This window comes from Rhopalosiphum maidis, chromosome 3 (assembly GCF_003676215.2).
Source record: "Rhopalosiphum maidis isolate BTI-1 chromosome 3, ASM367621v3, whole genome shotgun sequence".
Lineage (NCBI taxonomy): Eukaryota > Metazoa > Arthropoda > Insecta > Hemiptera > Aphididae > Rhopalosiphum > Rhopalosiphum maidis.
The window spans coordinates 48,266,858-48,293,368 of NC_040879.1; the positions used below are offsets into that span (position 1 = coordinate 48,266,858).

At 26.0% G+C, this 26,511-nt stretch overlaps 3 protein-coding genes and 1 pseudogene across 4 annotated transcripts; 2 read left to right on the forward strand and 2 right to left on the reverse strand.

The window, feature by feature from the left end:
* The first annotated feature begins 7,260 nt into the window (after window positions 1-7,260).
* On the forward strand, window positions 7,261-7,758 carry LOC113555632. The gene has a single exon (XM_026960093.1). It carries the CDS (start codon window positions 7,261-7,263, stop codon window positions 7,756-7,758), a length of 498 nt encoding a protein of 165 aa, XP_026815894.1.
* A 781-nt stretch (window positions 7,759-8,539) lies between these two features.
* Window positions 8,540-13,818, reverse strand: LOC113555631 (annotated as a pseudogene).
* On the forward strand, window positions 13,618-19,611 carry LOC113557151 (BRCA1-A complex subunit Abraxas 1-like). 2 transcript variants are annotated; one of them, XM_026962484.1, is made up of 6 exons: window positions 13,618-14,053; window positions 14,492-14,582; window positions 14,668-14,783; window positions 14,867-15,069; window positions 15,190-15,339; window positions 19,363-19,611. In XM_026962484.1, exons 1-6 carry the CDS (start codon window positions 13,961-13,963, stop codon window positions 19,532-19,534), a joined length of 825 nt encoding a protein of 274 aa, XP_026818285.1. In that variant the 5' UTR covers window positions 13,618-13,960; the 3' UTR covers window positions 19,535-19,611. The 2 variants fall into 2 exon arrangements, with proteins under 2 accessions (XP_026818285.1, XP_026818284.1); XM_026962483.2 differs by having other exon boundaries at window positions 13,629-14,053; window positions 14,864-15,069.
* A 4,690-nt stretch (window positions 19,612-24,301) lies between these two features.
* Window positions 24,302-26,251, reverse strand: LOC113558931 (E3 SUMO-protein ligase PIAS2-like). Its single transcript, XM_026964522.1, has 2 exons — window positions 25,510-26,251; window positions 24,302-25,437 (listed from the first exon to the last, which is right to left on the reverse strand). Exons 1-2 carry the CDS (start codon window positions 26,249-26,251, stop codon window positions 24,338-24,340), a joined length of 1,842 nt encoding a protein of 613 aa, XP_026820323.1. The 3' UTR covers window positions 24,302-24,337.
* Window positions 26,252-26,511: the final 260 nt, after the last annotated feature.

Here is a 26,511-nt window from a genome sequence, read left to right on the forward strand (position 1 = left end):
TAAAAATAATCATGACAATTGACAACTTATTATTACTATGTATTTTCCATTTTATTTTGTTATTAAATGATGTTCTTCAATATGCTTGCAATATTATCTATCTAATATAAGCTTATTTAATTTAACATTTTTTTGTATATTCTTTTAAATTTAGTTTATACAATAAACTAACATGTCATGAATTGAAAATTTGATGGATACTTGCTATTTGCTGTTTTCCCTAACAAAATATTTCTTAATTTATAATTTAAAATAGGTTAAAATAAATTTGTGGCTAGGTCCAATAAAGAAAAATCATTAAAAATGGAATTTGATATATTTTTTATATAAAAATAATATCTATTAAAATTTGAGCCAAAATTAATAATTTTATATACTTAATTGTGGAGTGATCTTTTTACTCCCAAACACAAACAATACATTCCTAAATTACAATATATGATGGTTGAGAGTATTTCATAGTGTATACAATTTGGTAAAATTAATTTTTAAAGATTTTCAGCTCTGCTTTTAAGAGTAATAAAAGCCATTAACTTTACATTGTTTTGTAATAAGCAGTCTATAATATTATATAGTTTTATATATTGTATATATTAGCTAGAGTTATTAATTACACAACCCTGTCTCAAAAAAGATAAGGTGATTATTTATCTTGCCTATTTTTTGAATTTCACAAAAGTATGATATGCCTATACTGGCTATACAGTATACTCTAAAGCAGTGATGGAAAAGAACACATTCATATTTAATTAATAGGGCTGTTTTTTATGAAATTTAATGTCCAAATCATTATTTTTGTTAAATATTTCAAAAATATTACTATGCTGAGCGAGTTGTATTTTTTTTTTTTTTTTGATTTTTGAATTTCGATGATAACCGTTTCACACGGAAGCGTTATCAATGTGACAATGTATCATATACACGCATGGCCGGTGGTGTTATACTTGTGGAAATTTATGTAATTAATTACAATTATAGACAAATAACAGCAGAATTTCCTCGCGAAAATAATTGCTACATGTCGCGATTATAAGTAAAATATTTTATATATACTTATTGCAAAGTATGTATGTGCTTAAAAACCAGGCATTTAGATACGTATTTATATTTTATTGTCCATTTTAAAAATAGGTACGTAAATAAATTAATGATGTAGGTATACTATATAAAGCAGGGATTGCACACTGGCGGTCCGTCTACTATTTTAACTGGCGCTTACTTCATTTCAAATTACTTTATAAAAATATAAAATGTTAGGATTTCGAATGAAAAGGTTAATTTTAAATATAGGTGTTTTGTTATTTTAGCCCCCACGTTTTAGAGGACTAGTTGCATCTATGATAACGAGCATAATAAGAAAACATTTCAATGTATATATTATCATTTATCAACGTTATTCATTGGTACATAATCTCTTGTAAAATCGTATTAAATTAGAAACATCAATGATTAAAAATTATTTTTTATTTAAACAAGAAATAATCAAATAACTATACCTATTAACTGTTAATTTTTATCAATTTAATGATGAAATATGTAAAAATTATAGTATTATAGGAACTAAGTACTACTATTAATAATTAATAATAAGCTTTACTCAATAAATCAATTGTTTTCCGCCGTAGAGTGCTCAGTACTTTGCAATCAATCCTACTTTACTCTTGACTTTGCCCCATGTTGTATTTCAACGACTATTTATATTAAAACATATTTTATTATTTAGTGCCGATTGAAATAATAGACAAAACTCCGTCGATAATCAAGTTTAATAAAAAAATATAAATATAATATACTATATGTACATCAAACGTAGATATCGGTAGGTATTACATATTTACATAGGTATATAATATTTAATATTATATTAATCGTAAATATTCTAAATAAAGTGTTTTAGATTCTGAACGGAGTGATGAATGTATGTATTGATTTTACAATGATGTGTGTTTTTTTTATGTCTGTCATCACGTTTTGGAGTACTAATAGTGCTTTGATTTTTGACTTGAGCCCCTCTTTGAAAAGGAAATTGAATTGTAAGAGCATTCTGAAACGTCTACAAGATCCGGATATTTAAAAAGCTAACCAGATCGCCAGCCGTAAGAGTATGTCAATACGACTGCAAGATCTGGATATTAAAAAGCTAGTTTATCATGTAATACGAGTCGATCCGTCGATTGTATCTTTGCAAGAAGAGTTCAAAAGATTATCATTAAACACATTAACTACTGTAGAAACAGATATTACTAATTTTATGACATCAAGAGAAAGATTGACCATTTATACTCTGAACTGCCAAAGTCTCAACAAGCATGCTTTAGATTTACACGATTCTATTTCTCAGAAAAGTAACTTCTTGTTGTTATTTGAAACATGGCTTCCTGATGATAAATCATTCGATTTGCCAAATTTTAATTGTATTGCTCACTTTAAACGAAAAAATGTTAGAGTCGCTGGAGTTGCCATATATCAGAACTCGAATATTTTTCACGCTTCGGCCACTAATATAGATTTTATGGTACAAAATGCTACAGAAATTAACGTAAGTCAAGCACCTGTAGGTGACCTGTGTACTTCTCAAACTGTTATGGATAACGGAAGAGAATTTTTTCATGGTCATTGTATATATTTCACCCAATCAAAATATTGACGATATCATTGCATTTTTACATCGGCGATTACTTCCATAAAGTCATCACGAAAAACCGATGCTTTTGATAGATAATTTGGATAAATTACCATTAATTTTAGCAGGAGATTTTAATGTCAATTTCGCTAGAGACAATTCATTACCATTAATTACATTCCTTCAAGAATAATTTAGTTTACATATTATTAATAACGATCCAAGAAAAGCAACAACCAGATATGGAACTGCTATAGATGGAATATTCACAAGGTACCATGATAACGTTATGTTACGTACTTTTGTTGTATACTTCAGTTATCATCGTCCAATTGTTACATATTTACCAGCAAATGTACCATTAGAAGCATCAACTGCGACTGTCACAGAAATAACTGACGAAGCAATAGATAATATTCATTAAAGTTGTTGCATTTATACATTTGTATATTTTTGTATGTCTTTGTAAATCTTTTAAGTACTTCATGTGGAAATAAAAAACAAAATAGTCTTATGACATTAATTTAGAAGTTATTTCATAGTCATCTTATTCACCATCTATTTTCAACATTATTACAAAATGAAAATTTTTGATGTTTCACATCTGCTAGGCGTCCCGCGGCGGCTCGGTTTTTTCTACACGATATGAAAAAAAATGTATTCTTTCCGATAAAAAATAAAAACCAAAAATTATTATTATTGCATTAATATTCTTTATAGAATCCCGGAGTCCTCTCCAGGGCCCCCTTATATAGTAGATCCCCTGTCCTACTTTTCAATTCTCATATTCTTTCTGGTCTATTCTAAATGTGTCATTACGTTCTCGCGCTATTACGCATTTCACCTAACCTAACCTAACCGGTGCCCTGCCCACGTATAAGCTTGTCAACCGTTCCGCTAGTGTTTCATAGTTTAGTATAGGAAATATTTACTCTAGGCGATTATTACTCCCCCAGTTAAAATGACCGAGATACGACCCCCTTGTGCTGACAGAAAAAAACTACATTACATGTAAATGGTTCTTCTATTGCTTTATCTTCAACGGGCTCAACGTTATATACTTGCTTCTGCCTTATAGATACTTATATAATGATTTTTCAGCATTCTTCTGTATTGACACCATTTTTCATGCTGCTTTAAATATAATGATGTCTTATGATGTCCTATTTGGCGCCATTGATACATTAGCTCCAAATCCAACGACCGGTTAAGGCCTATGTAGTTAGGGCTAATTCGGGACCTCTTGGTGAGACTAAGATATCGGATATCTATAATACTTATTCATAAAATAAATATATAAATTAATAATAATATAATATACTTGAATATATTTAAAACGTTATTGAATATTACATAGTATACGAAAAACGATTCTGAACGGAGATAATTTGTCAGTCTAGGATACATTACATTATTACCTATATTTAAATTGCTGTAATATATTGTTTTTATTTTATGCGATTTCGTAAAAAATTAAATTTCATATGCTCATAAAATTTATTCTATATTAACGCTAGAATTTTTTTTTTACAGTTATTTAAAGAACAACTTTGAAGAACCTTGCATTGGGATTTTGAACCTTAGGTATAAATCATATCAATTTTGTGAATTTTCAACTTCAAAATTCCTTGCAAACTTTCGTGATTTTGACATATTTTGTAAATGCTTATAAAAAAAATTGTGATTAACAATTTTTGATTTTTTTTTTTTACTACGATAAGTACAACTTATAATAAATCTTGTATTAAATTTTAAAGATTTTTTTGGAAAGCCAAATTTTTTTTATCAACATTTCAAAAAAAAAAAAAAATTAGAAATATTGAAAATTTAAATTGTCTATAAACAGCTTAAAAAAATCAAAATATTTTGAAAATTTAATCTTAAATGTATAATGCTAATATAAACATTTGGTAAAAATTTCAATTTATTATTTACAACGATTCGCTTTTGAGTTACAGCAAAATAAAAAAATCGATTTTGTCGAAAACTTGTTATGCGTAAAAATTTCCGTTTTTCCGTTACCTTTTTAGGGTTTTTCCTGACCTTTTTGAACACTACTGAAAATTGTTTGCTTTTGACCCACCAAAGTAGCAACTAGATTCATTTTCATTTTCATGCTGAAGTCAAACATTAAAGCACAATTACTAATCCAAAACTCACCACACAACAATGATCGCGCTTGACGATTGCGTTTGACGTAAAAAAGGTGTATCGCGTTACAACCACACGAATGGAAAAGTGTCTAAACACTCTAAACTAATATCGACGACGAAATTTGGTGTTTTATTTGCAATCGAACGAATGTGTTATAAATATTGGAGCCAACATATCTCCTTAATAACTAACAAAATGCAATATAAGTCTTTTAGCCAGTCTGTTTTTTTTACAAATTAAATATATATGCTGTAAATGAATCCTGCTTAAATTCTACAATATTTTTAATAAATGGCATAAACAGGCATGGATCCAGTAAATTTTAACAGGGGATGTTCGAAAAAAATAATTTTACACCTTTCTACTTTCTATTTAATTTATTAAAGCTAACTTTTTTTCAAACACCAGTATTTATTAAATATTAACTTAAAAATTACATTAGTTTCTTATGTATATTGTTACACATATAATTCTTTAAAATTTTTCAATAGCTTCCTCTGGAGTGATTTTAATATCCCTGTTGGTGGCTTAGACGACAGGGGGTGCCCGAGCACCCATAGCTCGAATCCACGCCTGGACATAAATAATATGATTGCGTACCTATACCTATTAATAAATGTAATTTTAATAATTTAATTTTTTCAATAAATTATTGAAACACAATACAATTATCTATTTAAAAAAATATATTTTTAGAAGATTTTAATACACACATAAATAATTAAGAAGTGAATACCACAGAATAAATTCAATTATCTACCTTTCGGTTCTATATATTGTGTGTAATACAACACACTTATTTATGTAATACAAAATTAATAAGTGTGTAATAACTAGTAACTTTTACAGTTTGTTCTTCATTAATTGAAAAAATAATATTAATAATATCATAACAATATAAATTTAAATTTTTAATATTTTCATCAGTTTATTTTTTCGAAATAATTTTTTATTAATTTAGTATTAGTATTGTAACCGGTGATGGAAATGAAGCTTCTTATGTGGCAAATAAATTAAGTTCTATTAACGATACTAATGATCAAATAATTATGCCCGAAGATTATGGTGTTGAGAGTAATATTATATTAATAATGATTGTTTTGAAAAAATTCCTTGAACCAAAGGTAGGAAATTAATGACATTTTTTATTTGTGTTTAGTATCCAGGTACAGTATTGATACTAACAAAGCAAAAAAAATCATATACCAGCTATTTGTTCTTCTGGTGGTAGTGTTTCGAGTATATTGTGATGTAGTCTGTACTCTGTAAATAAAAAAAAAATAGAAATTGACTACCCTAGCTATGTTTATGTGTATCGATTAAATAAACTTTTTAAGCCCACCATTGTAACTCCAAGACCCAAGTTCAATATAAAGTGTGTACCTAATACGAAAAAAAATATATCTTAGCTTCTTCTATATAATATACATTATCTATAGTTTAAATTATTATTATTTTGTTGCTACAACCATTGGTGCTCAAGTTAAGTCCTTGTATTTTCATTAATTCGTGAAATTTTGGAATAAGGCATTATTAGCATTTAATTATTATATAACATAATATTTATATTGGCATTCATACATGATGTATTTGATGTACTTCGAAAGAAAAATTTGTCAAAAGTATGATTTTATTATACATAAACTACATTTTAAATAAACATCATCTTTTGCATAACTATTCGCTATATATTAATCAAATTTGTTTTTCTATAAAATTAATTTAAATTAGTTTTAAATGTATATATTGTTTTTAAATAAATTTCTGCTTTGATATTTATAAATAAACAAAAATATTTAAATTTGGGATACTAAAGCTAGAAGATTATTTTCTACAAGAAACTTCCATCAAAGTTGATAACAAAAGCACTTTTTCTATTATAAAAAGTGTCTACACAGACATCGGACATATATAATTGTAAAATCAACACATTCATCACTTCGTTCAAAATCTAATACAATCTTCTGAAAATATAAATTCTTAACCTTAACTTTAACCTTGATATATACCTTCAAATTACACAAATTCTTATGTATTTATTTTAAACATTTTTTTATTACGTTTTGAGTCGATAAAACACATAAATGTACTTCATACAATTATATATAGCCAAATAGTGATTGCCCATATCGATAAGTGGCAAATTGTCGTGAGACCAAAATTACCACGAAGGCCTATATTATTACACAATATTATCTTGCAATGATTAAAATTTATTCATCATTGAAAGCGTAAATTTAAAAATTATTATAATATTGTTTTTAGAGACAAAATAAAATATTTCTTATGAAAAATATTGTTGTTCAAAAAGAAAAATAATATTTATGTAGTTGGCTGTTTCTAATGCCAACCGCGTAATGATGATGAATAGGAACTACTTCGAGTGAATAATAATAAACAAGTTTTAAATACACAGACTAGGTCGAACAATTATTAAATTATTAAATACATTTTATTATTAAATAAATTTTTAAAACCAAACGATGAACAAATTATCTAATGATAAACTGGTGTTGAGTGACAAGAAGAAGTCTAAAAATGGAAAAGGAACCACTCCTAAGAAAATCCATCGAAAAATCGTCAAAAAACAAACAGAAGTGGTAGGGAAATTATTGTCGACGACTATTGAAAATGTCCATCCAGTGCAAGTGAAACCGAAAGTGCAACATAAAGCATTGAGTTCTACTCAAGGGACCGTTAAAAAATCAATTACACAATCGGCCGTGAAGAAATCGTTAGCGCCAAAAGTGTTGGCTATGACCACCGAACAAACATCAACCAATCTTTTAAAGTCTCGGCCTATCAAGAAACGTCCGAAAGAACTGAATTCCTCGACCATCAATAAGACCGAGCCGAAGAAGATAAAACTGGTGAAACGCGTTCTGAAAGCCACTCCTATGACGTCAAAAACAACAACGACAGCAATGACGACGTTAGCGATGCCGAGAGTCTCAGCGGCGATGCCACACCAACTAGGATAAGGTAGTTTAACGACAACTTTCGATTCGTTAAACTAACTAAAATTCTCATATCAAATATTATCAATAAAAGCGATTCTGTATTACAAAATTCGTTAACTTAACTATTTTCGTTAAAACTGTCGATAGTGAAAATAAAATATCGTTAGTCTGATACACCCATCAAGATCCCTCGATAATACTTACCAGAGATGGATTAGAGGAAAAACGTTACGTTTCGTGTTATCATTGATTTATGAACGTACTAATTTACTATTTTCAAATTTTCAATTTAAAATGAGTACTTCACAACATCAAAATTGAAAATTTTAAAATAGTAAGTTGGTACGATCATAAATCAAGAGTAATTGCTGTATTTAGAAGTGTTTGGAGTTGTCTTTCATATCAAAGAGTATTAATGAATGCTGGTGATATAAAGCTGGTAGAATAGTAAATGCTTATGCTTCACAACATATGCGAGTTCATTATAAATTTCCTTCTCAGTTCTCATGAAGAAGATTTAGGTATTGAACAAATTGGTCAAAATATGGATAAAAATCTAGAAATCACCAAGGTGGTCCAAGAGCAGTGGCTAAGCATATACAACAACAAATTCTAGATAAGGTTGATCATTTAAATCAGGAGAAGATGATTAAAACAATTAAAGGAACACATTACACCAAAAAATGTACATAATATTGTGTTGTGAATAAAATAAATATTGATTAACAAACTCAATCTTTTAATTTTAAAACTAAACATTTCTTAAGATATTTTCTATAATATTTATATGATAATCGTCATATTAATTTGGGCTATTTTTTTCAAGTATTTTTTCATACAATATTAACATCTTCCTTTCATTCTCTGGTCTTTTTATATCGTTATCAGTAATTTTATCAAGAGCCTTTTCGATTAAAAATAAAGAATTTGGTGTAACTTTAATATAGCCAGCTTATTGTTAATATGCAATTACATTGAATACATTTCTAGCAGTTTATAGTTGACTGCTGAGATTTTGTGATACTATTTCTAGAAGAAAAAGAACAATTAACAACCATGAGATTTTTTAAAACAAAAATAAACTATACATTTGTATTTATTAGTACTACCACTTGCCTTGTTTGAGATTATTTTTATTGGTACTATATAAAATTTATATTGTATATTTATACCTGACTCATCAATACACTAACAAAAATAGAAAAAAAAACCTCCTCCAATTGGGCCCTTGACTATAACTATATATTTAAATAACACTGTAACTTAATCGGTTGTTTAGAACTAGTAGAACTGATATTACAAAAACGATCTATTATTATAGTATCATCATTCATCAATATCTCGTATACATACTTAAATATAATATTATAATAATATATTTATATATAGGTACCAGTATGGGCTGTATGCCTGTATGTGATGATAACGTAGTTTTAAGATCGTTGTGTAGCAGGTATATAGAGGTTTTGTCTGGTACATAGCATTGATATAATTATATACATAATAGTGTAACTCTATATATGTGTAATCAATAAAAATACTCAAAATAGGTAAAAAAACTAAGAACACACATAATAAAATAATATGTCAAAGAAAAATAAATACCTAAAAACTATTTTATTTTTATTTTTTAGTGGGGTAATTATTTGTTTACTATTTCATAGATTTTAATAGATTATTAATATAATAATATAATTTTAGTAATATTACTACATACTAACTAGCTAGCTATTAAATTATATATACATGTATTAAATTTAGTTTCCTAATGCTCACATTTAACGTAACACGTGTAGATAAATCATATTCATATTTTTTATTTTCTGATTTGGCGTATAGATCATATTTCTGACATATCAACCATAGCAATAGTTTTCCTGCCCAGAGTTGCCCGTGGAAATTTTGACTATTTAAGAGCAGAATTAAAAATTATTTTTCGCTTGATCGACTTGTATCGGATTAAACATTTTTTTTTAGTAACTTCATTAAAGTTTTCATAGATGTTTTTTATTTTAATCCATACATTCAATTTTGTCAAAAATTTCAATTTCGTCAACGTCCAGTGCCTAGCGAGTCGCGCGGAAATTTATCTTGTAGACGTAACCGACATTTTTTTGGTCAAACGGACGGCATTTTCATTGAACGAAAAATACCGGTAATTTTAGCAAAAATCTAGATTAAATTAATATCATTGACCATTGTTAATATTACTTTATGACTTTGTGCTGTACATACCTACTACATTTACGACACATAAATGGTCTGCCGATCATTGAAGAAGAAGATGACATTAGCATATATATTATAAATTATATCATATAACATCAATTATAAATCTTGGTTATTGTTTTCTTCATCTACTACCAATGCCAAAGGGGGCAGGTTCAATTAGGTAAATACTACTATCACCTGAAGCCATTTTTTGTACATTATCTTCCTAAAAATAAAAGATTATATATTTCCAAGACAAACAAAACCTAATAGGTACTTTAATTTGATTTAAATAATAATGATTAATAACCAGTTACAATAGTTACATACACTGTTTCTAAACAGATTGATGACTTGATTTATAACATAAATTATGTATAACCCAAAAATCGAACGATGCGCAGACTAGCTGTCGTCCAAAAAAGGTCAAAATTAACAATAGTGATGCGCAAACGACAACCGGCGCTGAGTATGGAATGCTAAAACAAATGTTTACTAAATCACTATATTGGTTCCGTATTCTGATAATATATTAGACATTAGACTAGGAAAAGACAATCGCGACTGCCGGAGAAAAAGTAGTTACCGTTAGTTATAGGCTTCTGGCTATGGAATCGCGGGATCTCAAGGATATACTAGAATACCAGATGTATTTTGTACAAAAGGGTGCAAGACTAATAGATGTGCTTATAAAAAAAGTAATGTTTTATGCAATTCAAAATGTCACAGTTCATTAAATTGTAAAAATAAATAATTATGTATAAATTATCTTATGTTATATAATTATTAAAATTTTGACCCAATATATATTCCACTAAACAAAATTATCAACATCGTCTAGTCTATCGATATTAGTCATTAATAAGGTAACTTCCTAGTAGTGCTCTGCATGGTCCGGTTCAATATTAAATACTTTAAACCTTTAAGTTAGTATCCGACATCCGTGTTATAAACTTACCTATTAGAACTTTTTTATTAACCAATACTATGTAAAGTGTAGACTAATTATAACTTGTTGAAAAAATAACATGCAAATACAAAAATATCAACTATATATTATTATATCAGGCTACTTAATTTAGGTAGGTATAATTGTTCTTTTTGAATGTTCAATTTTCAATTACAACTCGCTTTTAAACCTTTGAGTTTCTGAAAAATTACACACTAGTCAGAATGTGAGCTTATTGATTTTGATTGATTAATCGTAAGTTAATAAATGTAAACAATTCAGAGCCGTGCCGTGGGGGGCCTAAGGGGCATGGTTTAAAGGGGCACCAAAAAAATTGAAACGCATAAAAAAATCATAGTAAAATAGGGAGCGAATATTTTTAATTTTGCTTTGGGCACCAAATCTTAACAGCACGGCTCTGGTAAGCATAGCGAGTAGTGACTTATGAGTTTCAAATGTTTCAATAGAAACCATATTATATTATTAAGAATTGTTCGATAGGTACATATTATTTTGACCATATACAAAATACAAATAAAACATTGACTATAAGCCTACAACTATTTAATAAAAATTATTATATACTAAATTAAAAAACTTAATTTTATCATTTATCTGTCACATAAAATAATTTAAAATCGTTTTATTTGTTGTTATACCTAACATTTTTTGTCCTTGATTTTTTTTCTGTTAGTAGCGTCACATATTGGCATTAACTTTTTTGTTTTATTTTGTTTTTTTTTTTAATATTATAATAATGAATTAATAAACAAGTTAAAACTAATGTTAAATAAACTTTGATTTTTTTTATAGTATTTAATCATAATCTTAAATCACGTGTACAGCGTACCAATGAAAAATTGAAAATAATAATGCTAAGTTATAACACCTAATATTTATTTATAAGATGATAATAATATTACAGAATACATCAATTACAAAATACTCGTATGTTATCAATAATGCTTCGTAGTAACATTTAACAAAACAAATGACTGAAATGGTGTAGTTAAATTATTTATTGGTAATCAATTGTTGTTAGTCGTGTGTTCCAAATAATTTGTTTTATGAAAGCGTTTATTAAATACATCTTAAATTTATGACAAAACTATTTCGTTTTATTGAATTTTATAAACTGCGCTTTGTTATGCGGGTAATGGTTAGGAAGTATACACACACTAACCATCGTTTACTGCGCACACACTTGTATAATTCACACATACACCTATAAATTATAATATTTCCTATATTGAACCGTCTGAAGCCCTTAAAAATTGCCTATTTAATAATATTTCAAATTATCTATAAAAATTGTATAATTTTTCAACGTACGTATATAATGGAGCCTATCTTGCATTTATAAATACGATACTGTGTATTTTATAAAGTTGGTGTAACAATTTTGAATATTTTAATCATTTATTTACTTAAACAAAGACAAGTGACAACCATGAGTTAGTAAATATTTGCAACCATCAAGTATTAAGTATACGAATATTAGCTACGTATTTGTGTTCACCAAAGTTATCCATATTATAAACGTAGGGCATAATTCTAGTTTAACAACCTATCGATTTTTTTTTTTTAATTCGTGTTTTTGCATGTTTTATAAGAATGTAAAAAAAGGTTGGACAAATTTCGTTTTGAAGTTATCGGCAAAACACACATTAAAAAAAAATCGATAGGTTGCTAAACTAGAGTTGTTCCAAACGTAGTACTATATACTTATATACCAATGTACTATATTTACTGCGAAGATATAGCCATAAATTACTTATCTGTTTCCTAAAAAAAACTAACAAGTAATTTTCATTTTCATTTCCGTAATTTCACAAAAAAATATTTTAATTGGGAAAAACTGATAAAGTTCTACTACCTACAATATTTTCATGGTGTTCACTATACCTCTTGAAAATTTTTAATACAATCTTGAGTCTCTATATAGATATAATAAAGATAATAAAATACAATAATAAATCAATAATTTATACGAGGTACTGTATTGTCTGCACCTATTAAATAAAGTACCTATCAAACAAATTTAATTCAAATAAAAATGTTAACATTTATTCATTTGCAATAAATAATATATTATAAATAATATATTAGGTATGTTTTAAAGCTGTGATATTTTATGATATTATGTTCAATATTATCATTCTTATTTAGAATATGTGTTATATGGTGTTTAACCTAACGAAAATCGGTTACGACTACATACAATATATAATATACTCGATAGACAACAGTCAACAGTCGACAATATTGTACAGCCGTACAGGATACGGTTTTTTTATATCGTATCTACTACCTACGACTGTATTGTTATCACTATTATTAAACTATATTGACCATTTTTATATGGATTGTATTTTCTGACTCGAAACACACATCAATCTCTCATTTTTTTTTTTTTTATTTGACGTGATAGAATCGTACTTAAAAGATGTAAGCACTAAAAATAAAAAGTATTATAAAAAAAATCAGTAATTCATTTTAAGTACAGATACTTTGAGAAAGTACCTATTTAAAACTTTAACCAAATACTTTTACTCGAGTACTTTTCAACGCTGTGTAAAAATTTAAATATTTAATCATCAATTTTAATTGTGTCGTCGTAAAGCAATATTATGAATTATGATTATGACCTTATCAGTTTAAAATGATTCGAATAGTCATATATAATATCACAGAATTTATTAAGTTTTTTATTCTGTGATAATACGTAGGTAATGTTTAATGTTCATGGTATTATGGATTACGACGTATAGCAACGTTATCTCCATTCACAATAATATTGTTTAATTGTTTTATAATTTTTTAATTATTATTATCGTCACGCGAAGTGACATATAAATAAAATAATAATAATAATAATAATATACACTCGTCTGACGTTCAGATTTGCCGGCAATCGGCATTTCGCCATTTTTAAATTTCCGTTCGTGAAGACCGAACAGTGTTCGTCTTTGTAATGTCCGAACGGTTCATCTGGTAACGACCGAACAACTTCTGGTAGTTAAGTCTAGAACTGGAACGAGTTTGTCTGCGTTCACATAAGTCATGTCACGAGAATACTACAATCTGCGATTCGTCGTAACCACGCCGACGCTGTCCATCACCGAGTACAACTGCCTGAAAGAACCGTGCAACCAGGTGCGTACGGTTATTAAAATACGCCTTTGAAAATTCCTTTATTTATGTATCAACTGTGAACACTAATCGTCGTACACTGCTTTCACCGAACGAAGCCGAAACATCAAAACACGTGCCAATGGTAACGACCAACATCGTTGGCGTTGCAAATTGTCATCCAACTTTATTGCTATACAAGCACCCACCCAGTAATGTGTTGTCATTTGACTATGATTTCCTTATAACACTGTTAGACATTTCATAATTTAAATTAAATTTTTGACCACACACTCAAGTTGATAATTTAAGTTATTTCGATTTGGTGTTATTATGTTTGATTAATGTTATAGTAAACAAATTGTATAGGCCTTATCTATTACTTGATCACAATTACAAACTTTGTATGTGTACTTACTCCATCAAATTAATCAAAATAATTTACTATGGTTTTTTTATTAGATTGGATTCCTAATTGGAGATAAAAAAATTAAAGTATCAAATGTTATAACCGATGAATCATTGAACAACACCATCACAGAAGAAACAATATGTAATTAACAGTTATTAATAAATATAAATATTATTAAATACCTACTTTGTCGTATGAATTTTTAATATTTTATTTTTGATTTCAGGTATCCATGCTTCATATCCGCTACCAGATTTCTATGAACAACTTTGTTCAAACCCATTACAAATAGATTACAAAAAATTGAAATATTTTTTACAAAAATGTCCAGCAAATTATGAGGTATGAAAATAAACAGTCGTATACCTACGTGTAAACCATATATTATGTTAGATTAATTATGCACATCTAATTTATTTTAGAAGTCTATTGTTGGTTGGTACAGATTTCGTAGAAATGCTGTATTATCTCCTAGTATTGCTGATATTCGTTTTCATGCACAACTCAGTAATATTTTTGATAAAATTAGTGTATCTACAAACAAATTTCTCTTTTGTATGTTCAACCATAACTATATTGGTTCCATGGATCATAAGTTCAATCATATTTTTTACAGATGTGACACTGGGTAAATACTAAAAAATGTAATTAAATATCTACATTTAAATATGCATTAATATATTGTATCAAGGGTATTATATACTTATTATGAACATAATGATTTGAATTTTTTTTTTGTATTATTTAGGAAGTGCTTAAACCCAGTTAAAGTTGATATTGTGAATTTAAGTACAAAACCTTTCATTGAAGATGATAATCTTGGATATAAAACAAATGTTAATTTGATTGATAACTGCAAAGCATATACAGATACTATAAATAAAGTATTTGGAAATGGGTAAGTCAATAACTTAACACAATTAAAATGGTTATATCTAATAGTATTATTACCTGTGCAAATCCATTTAAATTAAATTATTAATTAAGTAATATTATGAGGAATTTGTGAAATTACAATGTTGTAAAATACCTGTTGAATCATTAAACTAATCATAATATCTGGAAAATGTATGATGTATTGATGATTCTCATTAGTAAAAGCTGGACTTAAGTACATCAAAAAAGTTAAATATAGTTTTATCCTCCATTAAGTACCAAAACATGCACTAAAATATAAACTCTAATCTTAGCTTTACAATTTTATGCATTTATGTAAAATTAATATCTTAAAAGAGGACGTTTCACCTATATGTGTTGTATCCATTTTACGATGGACAATTTAGCAAATTTACGTTCAGAAGTTTTAACTTAATTTTAGTGTTGTTAGCTGCAATGTTTGAATGAATTGGCCTGATATTAAACTTAAAAGTAAAAACAGTATGTGTCTCCTTTTAGTTTTTAACCATATTTTAATTTTTAAGCGAGGAAAATTTCAATATAATTTCCTAAATCCTAATATCATAACTTAAACACTTGACTTGTTGTTTAGTAATAATAATTTTAACTGACTTATTTTAATACTGTAAATTACTGGCACAGAAATATAACTGTGAATTATATATAATATAAATATACTTATAATTGTATACTGTGGATCCTTGTATAACAATTTTTTTTTAAATATTCATACAACTATTATTTGTATTACTTGTAGTTTTAGTGTGTTATTTGCATAGCTTCCTCCTTTATTATTAAGCCACACTAGGAGATCAATTTGTACATATTTTGTTATACAATGTGCAGAATTTCATTTTAATACTAAACAATCAATGTAATAAATGTTTCAATGTAAATTAAAATTGTTAATTAAGCCTAAATACATTACTCTTGTAATTTTTTTTATTCTCACTGGCATTTTATTAAACCTTTATAATTATTTGTTAGTCTATTTAGTATAAAACATATCCATCTTTATAGTTTTTTTTGATGAGGAATGCAATGAAATAATAATAATTTTAAAGTATTATTTACATATTATATGACTAAAAGTTACTTTTATGTCACATAATCTACGGCATTTTCAAAGAAAAATAATTGAGTTTATTACCTATTCAATGTAATTGTAGAGGTATTTTTTCTACAAATATTGTGTTAAGCTGGTAAACCTATTAGATGCCATATTTAACTCAATTTTTAATATTTTTTGAGTTATGGCATTTTTGTTTAGCAGGACACATTATAATATTATATTTTGTATAGCACGTACATATTTTATAATTAAAAAAAAAATAAAAATGTTTATTTTTTAAATTTATAATTACTGTTTAATTTGTACAGTTTTCCATATGTTACTGAAAAAATAAAGGTAGTGTAAGACTAGCACATGCAACTCTTAATCCATCTATACTCAAATTATATAAAGTATATTAGAACATGAACCAAACTGGATCTAGGACATCCCCTTGTAGTGTCTAATACTTATTAATTTTTCATTACTGAATGTTCTATTTATAGTATCAATTTATCTTCTATTCTTAAAGTAAATCTAAATCAATTTAAGCTTTTATTAAATATACCATAATATAGTATTATTCTGATAAAAGCACTGTAATCAACAGTATCTAAAAATTTTTCTTCAAACTAAAAATAAAGTAATTATACCTTTTCCCATTTTCAAGTTTTTTTACATAAATTGAATATTAAAACAAAACATTTTTGTACTAAACAATTAAAATAATAGTATATAATAGATAGGTGTATATATATATTCAAAATGAAAAAAACTATAAATTACATGAAGTATACTACTCTTTTACTGTCAATTTAAGCTAAAAAAAAATTTAAGTTTTAAAAAAACAATGTAATTAAATGGGTAAACAATGGTTAAATAATTTAAAAAAATATACACAAAATATTTTTAGAATATATATATTTCCTCACTAATTTATATTAATTTTAGAAGATAAAGAATTATAGTTTATAGTTACATCAATAGCATGTGAAATGTATAAAAATGTATAACATTTATAAATATTGCACAAGATATACTTGATAACCAGCACTCATTCATAAAAAATTGCTTATCAGGCTATCCACCTAGACAGGCCAAAGTTATTAAACAATTTTTTTCTAAATCTATACAAATTTTTTAGTATAATTTTATTTACTGACCATTATTGTAAATACAAGCAATACTTTCTCTTTCTCTTTCTCTAATTTTAAATCAAACATTTAAATACTAGGTATTATAAAAATTACAAACATGAGTAAAATTGTAATAGTTTTTTTTTTATTATTATTATTAAACAATGATATTGTACAGTGTTATAAAATAAAATTAATTATTGTCAGACTATTTTCAAATGAGTAAATTTTTCAATAAATTACTTTTAATAGCTAATAACTCGATAACATCTTCATCTTTTATGTTTTGCAAAATGTCTTTTTCAATTTCATTAATAAAAATGTATCCATTTTTCCTTGCAATATATATTTTATGAGTCTATTTACTATTTAGTATTTCTATACTTACACTTAAAAAATATTGTTTCACAAAGTACTTGTATGCAAGACAGTGTTAAGATAAACTTATATGCTAAAAATAAACTTGAATATGTCATGGAATGTAAATTGTAGATTTGTAAAATTTTAAAACAACATACAATACATTCATTATTATCATACATTAATATTTTTTTTCACCACCTTTTTTCTCATTATCCTCATGATTATCGTCATATTGTAAAAACTTTTCCTGGTTATCATCAACAACGAGTTGTTTAATTTTAGGCCATTTAGATGCAAAATCTTAAATTTCATCAGTTAACACTCTTACAGTTAAGCTAGGATCAAATTTGTTTAAAATACTTGTTAGTCTGCTAAATTATTTTGCTATATTGATGTCTGCAATATTACTATTACATTAACATTTAACTGTCAAACGGAAAATATATAAAACCTACATTTTATTAAATTTATAAACCACACAAGCCATAGGTACCTATTATATTATCATATTATTTTTATTTGTTATTTGTCAGTTGTCAAAAGATTAAGATAAACAAAACAATTCTAATAGTGACCATACTCTAACCATTGTTTTCTGTTGGATATCATTATATCGATATTCAACAGAAGATAACGATTTTTGTTATGAATTAGATTTTAGAATCATATTTTTTAAAATATGGATAAGATATTTCTACTGATTCAAAACATCATCAAATTGGCCCATCCGGCCCAATTTTTTCAAATTTTTTAATGGCCCACAGGATTTGGTCTGGTAGCCCTCTGGCTCAATCCGGGACTGTTGATAACAAAAATAAATTTATTTATTTATTTGAACAATTAGTTACCATAACTTATTAATATTAAATAAAAATTAAATTAAATTTATAAATATAAATTATTTGCCTGTAATAAATTAAAATATATGAATCTTTTTATTTAAAACCCTATGTAGGTTTTTACAAAAAACATATCCTTACATTACATTTTTTATAATAATACAATAGATATATTCACTTCAATTTCACTTAACATTAAACATAATAGAGTAAAATGGAGTATTTTGAATCTGAACGTTATACTTGCTATTATTTGTATGATGTTTTCTTATAATTAAAAAATATAAATAATAAAAACGGAAGAACTTTTTATTCAGACTTATTTTAGATTTACTGAATATTATTAAGTTTTAAATATGCTCAAGACATAGGGAAAATTGCAAAAATATGATAGGTATACAAAAATATTAGGTATATGATATCAACATTCAACAATAGTTAAAAATGATTTAATTTATTGAATATTTTTTTTTTGCTTATAAAATGTATCAAAACATGCAAAATCAAACTTTTTATTTAATTTCACTATTTTGCTAAACAAATTATATTTTATCTAGAATATACTTAATTACTAATAATGAATACAATTTTCAATAATCATTTATTTACTAAATTATCTTGTTCCAAACTTACAGGAAAGAACAGTGTTCAAAAGTGTCTGTATACAACATGAGAACTGCTTTAATCGAGGAGATGAATAAAATGGTCAAACGAATAGTAGAGAATGAACAAGAAGCTATTAAACTAAGTGCATCCATAGAAGAGAAAAAAAAAGAGATAGAAAAGAAAAAATATGCGAAATCATAAATTCCAAAAAATTAATGGGTTTATTAAAAAAAAATGAATGTATTTGTATTTTTTTATTTCTATATACTTCATTTGGTTTACAATTTTTAAACACTCATTTTTATTTTTGTGTATCTTAATGTTTTAATACAACTATTATTGTTATAAAATAAAATATAAGTTACATTCAAGTATCTATTTTATTAAATTATATTATTAATATGCTTACCATTAATGAGATAAATGTTATGTGTTTTTTTTTTTTTAATTAAAACATGCTATTTTTAAGGAGTTTTGTAAAGACAATATTTATGTAATTATTGATTATGATAATTTGATATTGAAAATAAATTTGAACATCTTAATATGTTAATTTTAGTTAACAACGTTTTCAGTTTGTTTATTTCTAAAAGCATAATTCATTGTTGAATAATATACCAGGGGTTCCTGGAATAATTCTTTTAATATATTTCAATAAATAATTAGTTATTATTGGTAAGGGATGAAAATTTATTCTGATCATTATTTATTATACTATAAAAAATATAACACACTATTTAGGTTGTATAGGTTTTAATATAGCTGACTTGTTAACTTGTTATACTGTTTTGATGAAGCACATCAACAAATTGCTGGCCTATTTTACGTAAGAGTATTACAATTCTATTTTGAATATTAATATATATATATATATATTAATATTTTTCTATTTTATTTTTCTATTTATTCTATTCTAAGTTTTCTTACAAAGAACTAGAACTTAAGTTAAAAGAAGTTATAAAAAATATTCTAGACATGTATTCTAATATTTTGAATGAAAAAAATGTACAATAGATACATATGTTTATATGTTCATTTATCTATTTTTCAAAGATAATAAAATTCCTCTTTTATTTTTAAATGTAATTGATGCTGAAAGGGTTAATGTTTGTCAGTATTCTGTATGCAGTAAGAGTCCTTGGAAGTAGATCTGAAACAGCTGTTAGTATCCTAGAAACCAAAAGATAATGTGGTAAATAACTTTGATTGGCCAAGAATGACTTAATTTGTTTGGTATCCTATGCCAATTAAAAATAAACATGCTTCAACCCAGACCTAAACTATGTTCTTTGCATATTAAATGTTATATTAAAAATGATTAAATATTCATGCAAAACATAATACATTTTGTTTTTAAAATTATCAATTTTACTTTACTAAATTTATAAACTACAAGTATATTGTAGAAAAACATTTATAATATTTTTAATTTTATAGCTTAGGTATGAAAATGTAATGAAATGTTCCTCATACGTTGTTCATACTGGAACTAAAAAAATCTAAAACATATATAAGCAATTATTTTATATATATAATTATATTGTTTTGTATGTAATTTTTCTCATTGTATTTCAAATTTGAATTAAATTATTTTGAATTATTATTTTGATGATGTATAATAATGTTAATCATTTTATTATAATTCAAAAACATTATTCGTGGGGGACTTAAAACTTTTATGCATATTATGAATTTTATTATATGCCATGCAATTTTTTAATGTGTAGATTAATTTAGATATATATTTATATAAGCAGAAAATAATATTTATCCACAAGTAACTTTCCATTAAAGGAAATAAACGTAATCTACATTTTCATATTTATAAAACATTATAAAATGAATTAAAAAAATTAAAGATAAATAAAAATATAAATTCTAAATTAATTAGAATTATTATAAATAATATTTACTACTGAATGTAGTACTTTTCTATCTACTTTCTGTGTTCAAACGTAGTACGATTTTATTTACTATGTGAACATAAAATAATAATCATTGAGTATTGAATCCTATTAAATATTTTGTAGATACTTAAACGATACTAAAAAATATATTTGTTGTGGGAAAATATAATTACCTATATGAACTGAAAGTAAAATATTTAGAATGATAAAAGCACAACAGTGTTAATGACATGGTATGAATGAAGGTACCTATTATATTTTTTTTTATGTGTATGTAATGTACTTTTAACTATTATAGAAATTGTTTAACCATTTTTACAAATACAATAATTATTTTACATAATAAAATATATTTTGTGATGATATTAAGTACCAATTTTGTTTCATGTAGCGTTTTAATAATTGATATGCATGGATGTTGTAGTTTCGCTAGCGTTTCTCAAAAAAGCTATTTTATCTTTTTATCGTCGTCATTGATTATTGCCATTATAGTCCTACAATCTATTGCTGTTTTAATATTAAAAATACGCGGGTCATGTCGATTCATTTTCCTAGTTCATGTTGTGTGACTCCTTCGTTACTTTTATTTATTATATTTATGACTAAAGTATCCGACCCAGGTAGAATGGATGCCATCCAGTCATTAAGTATTTTAATCTTTAAGCTTACATCACAGTACCCCTATGTATTACATATATCGAATATTGGATATTAGAGATTCAGAGCACGTACCTAGTAATATAGATACAGTGCATTCTTTAAAATTAAGATCTATTACAACAAAAATAGATGATAATATATATATATTATGCATGCATTATAAAAATTATATGTAGCTCTCTTAATTATTTGCCCAAAATGCAAAGACTACAGAAAGAGTAGGTAGTAAACATTACAACCAAATAAAAACGGATAACAAAATTAGTTTATTCTAATACGAATAGGAGACATTGAGAACTAATCTCAATATTTTTTAAGAAAAACCCGTGTCCAGTACTCATTAAGTAGGTACCTATTTCAGTTATTTTATTACTTACTCAATTAGTATTTTTTTTTTTTTAATTAAAAATAAGTTAAATTTTGGTTGTTTTTTTTCATTATTTGTTAGTTTTTGTTTGCAGACTTGTATTAAACTTTAACAAAAACCTAAATACATTTTCAAATTAAAAAAAAAAATTTTTGAACACTATTGTAGATATACTTTTTTTTTAGTGATAAATCTCTATCAACACCTAGCAATTAACATGTAACAGTTAAACTCTTAAGAATTGATAATTGATAGGGCCGGCTACTTTAACTGCTTAGGTATTTAATCCTTATAACAATAATAAATTAATTGGTTTCAGATTGAACTCAAAAAAATACATTTAAGTACCTAATGTGACTGTTCAAAGAAAAACAGTTAATTTAAATGCACAAAAACTTTATTATAACACTTATTCAAGAAAACAATTTTGACAACTTAAATTTTCCTTGATCAACGTATTAACTTATACAACAATTTGGAGACTCACTTTTTGCGTCGGTTTGGTTGCCTTAAATATTTTTCACAATGACATGTACATTGCCTTGTAAGTTATTTAAAAAAAAATATGTCTCTCCCTTATTTTGATCTATAAGTCTAAAATACAAACATACAATAATGAAACTTACTTAACTAACTTAACTCTGTAGAACAAAAACATTTTTTATTTGGAATACATTTTTGATAATATTTTTCTTTGAAATTTAACTATGACCCTTCATAAAGCAATTACAATCCCGAATAGAAACATTCTTCTATGTAATAATATTAATGTGTATTACCTTCTTATTTTATATTGGTATTTTATAACCGTTAAGATTTGAAAAATTATATTATATTGATGTTATACATTATTATAGATATAATAATTCCATTCTTACCTTACTATCTAACACGCAATTTTTTATATAAAAAAAAATGTATATTAGTTTGATAGAATTACATAAATTAACAATTAAAAAAATGAATAAAAATATTTTGGCAGATAATTATGTTGAATTAATTAATTAAATTATAGTTATTTTTATACTTATAATAATAATAATAATTTTTTAAAGATGGTTTTTTACTTAATACTCTAGGTATTTATAATTTTTGGTCATATTGAATTATGTAGGGGTTTAATTACATTTTTTCTTATAGGTGTTTTTCAGCCTAAGGTGATATGACTTGAAATCATCATTTAAATTATTTATTTTTTTAAATTTTTATTTTGTACTATATTTGGTTAACTAACATATATATACACATTATATTTATCCTTATACTATATATGTTATATATGGTATATAATGTTGGGGTACACGAAAAAAAAATAGTAAAGAGCTCCGTCCCCCTATGCACCCCTCCAGTTCAAACACTGATTCAAACTATTCTGTTTAAGAAATAATTTGTTTTATATCACAAATTATTTCTTATGAGGCATACAATTATTAGTTTGAAATTAATATTTTTAACTAAAAGATTAAATTAAAATGATTTTATATTTATCATATATTTTTACTTTAGTAATATTTATTTTAATATAAATTACATTTTTTACATTAATAAATCATTTTTTTTTTTTTTTTGATTTTTTTGAGGGAGAATCAGAACTAGTATCTGGTTTTAATATAAAATTTAAAAGTTTATCTTTTATTTTTATATTTATATTTTTAATAATTTGATATTGCGGATTTGCGCCATGTTCCCATACAGCAATCATAAAGCTTACTCCATGAGTTAATTAGTCTAAATAGTTTTGAAATAAGTGAATATTATGGAGAAACTTATAATAAATATGAATAATTTAATGTTATCAGAAAATATGAGCATTCATTGTTTAAAATATTACCTGTGTTATTAACTAGAAAAGATATTATGATAAGTAGAAATAATGTTAATATTCTTATTATATTAAATATTTAAGTAAGAAATATTTTTATTTTGTATAGAAATATAGAACCGCATCGTGACTTTAAAAGTCTGTCCATCTAAAAATAGTATCGATTACAATAATAATACAAATATTAAGAAACTTTTGTTGTAATGGTAAAAACTTGAAGGAAATGACGAAAAGAACAATTGCATTTTTCATTTTTGTCCAGAACTGGTAACTGTTTGTTGCGGCTGTACTTGAATTTGTGGTATTAAATCATGTTCAGTAACTGGCTGTTTAGCATCAATCGCCTGAGCCTCATTTTCCAGTTTATCAGTATGTTTTGGTGGTTTTTCGTCCTCATCTTTTGTCAAATCAACAAAATGTGATTTCGTGTTTATAGATTTCTGCTTTTCTGAACCTTCTAGTTCAAGTTCTTTTTTTGGTTCAATAGAAATTTCGTCGTCACTGTCATCTAAATCGATAGAATCTATAGGGTTTTTTTTAGTATCATAAGTATTATTCATATTATTGGTATATTTATTTTTTTCAGATATAATCCATGAACCATCTGCCAAAATTTCAATATCCTGATTATCGTCTTTGAGCATAGGACTTGTGACAATATCCAAAAAATAATTTTCTACTCGTATATCATCGTATAAACAAGGTTTATTACACGTTGGGCACATCCATGTTGGCTTTCTCTCGTTCATTGAAATGAATGTAGCTGCATCAAAACACTGTATATGATCACAATGGATAGATTTTGCAGGTATCTTCATCCTAGTTTTACCCAATGGACAAATCAAGGAAAAATAATAAGACGTAGTGGCCAAATCTGGATCAACATCTGTGAACTTTTTAATAATATAATGTTTTGTCTCTTCTGAACTCTTCGTTTCTCTATCTAGAAGTTTTTTTAATAAATTATCTGAACATAACTTTTTTACAATAAACATTGCCAAGGCATATTTTTTCCCATCTGGAACCCAATTTATAGTGATCGAGTTTGAAATATTTGGATTAAGTTTTAGATATTGCGCGATATTAATAGGTTTTGCAATTCGTCTAGATTCGTTTCCTAATCGTACAGAAGCAATAGGTGGCAATGAACATATTTTATTTCCAACTCGAATATTGAGTCCTAATGGCAAAAAATCAGTTACTTCATTACGTCCAATTTCTAACTGACAAATTCGAATCTGGTATTGATAAAGATACTCATTTTTTCCATATGAAATATCTCTATTCATCGCAATAAGTGATGCTTGTTCGGGTGACATAGTATGGATGAATGTCATTTGTCTAGTTCCTGAAATAAAATAAATATTATGAATACGATTAAGTTAAAAAGAGTGATCATAAAGATAAAATATATTGCTACCTATAGTAAAGTTTACTAATGTACATGTTTCTGATCCATTTAGAAGAGTTGGCTTTATAATATCTTCAATAACTTCGTAAAATGGTAGTTTTTTGAACTTGTAATTGGCTAAAATTTGAGGCGATGGTGTTGAATCATTACTGTTTTTATTTGCCAACGTATTCAAAACAAATCTCACAGTATTTTGTTGCATCATATACGCCATACTTGGTTGATTTATGGGTAATTGAGATGGTTCTGCAGTATGAGATCCAGCTGGCTGGTTTCTACCAAATATATGCTGAATATTTTTGATAGCCATAGTATTTCCATGAATAGTATTTGGATCAGTAGGGTTTCCATGTACGGCTCTTTGCATTTGGAGCATTAACTGTGGTAATCCAGCGCGGATCGTTTGCATCGATTGCTGAGGACGTTGTGGCAGTAGGCACATTCTTTGTTGTGGTGTCTGTGACTGACCCATAGACATCATCTGTCTTTGTTGAGGTGGCATAGAATAATTATGCATCATATCATTAATATACGAATCAGATTGTATGATACCATGTAGTTCAAGTATTTTTGTTAGATATGCTACATAGTTAAGACCAGTTGGTTTAGACTTTAACAATTCAAGTGCTCGATCTCGTAATTCAGATCTTTGACCTGTTTTATTTTGACCAAACGTTTCCAATAATTTTTGTAAGTCATTAGTCCGAAAACTAGCCAGTATATTTCTATAATTTTCATCAGAAACATTCATTGTTACTAAAAAAAATTTTAATTAATCTTGTTTTATTAAATTTATAGTTTTAATGACACAATGGTTATACATATATATGTATATATATGTATATATATATATTAAAATTGAATTGTTTTAAAAATACAATACAGGTTAATATTAAATTTAAAATGCGGTAATCAGATAACCTAACCTGATAAAAAAACAGTATAATAAGATAAATATTTGAGTCTATGGAAAGTTTGGAGGGTAAAAATTTTATTTGATTTATTTTTGTT

What these genes read in the sequence shown, in the direction of transcription:
- LOC113555632 (XM_026960093.1), top strand. Translation starts at nt 7,261, where the DNA reads ATGAACAAATTATCTAATGATAAACTGGTGTTGAGTGACAAGAAGAAG.
- LOC113557151 (XM_026962483.2), top strand. Translation starts at nt 13,961, where the DNA reads ATGTCACGAGAATACTACAATCTGCGATTCGTCGTAACCACGCCGACG. An exon ending in AATGTCCAGCAAATTATGAG is followed by an intron (nt 14,784 to 14,863) that starts GTATGAAAATAA and finishes AATTTATTTTAG; the next exon opens with AAGTCTATTGTTGGTTGGTA. An exon ending in AATAAAGTATTTGGAAATGG is followed by an intron (nt 15,340 to 19,362) that starts GTAAGTCAATAA and finishes CCAAACTTACAG; the next exon opens with GAAAGAACAGTGTTCAAAAG.
- LOC113558931 (XM_026964522.1), bottom strand. Translation starts at nt 26,251, where the DNA reads ATGAATGTTTCTGATGAAAATTATAGAAATATACTGGCTAGTTTTCGG. An exon ending in ATTAGTAAACTTTACTATAG is followed by an intron (nt 25,438 to 25,509) that starts GTAGCAATATAT and finishes ATTTTATTTCAG; the next exon opens with GAACTAGACAAATGACATTC.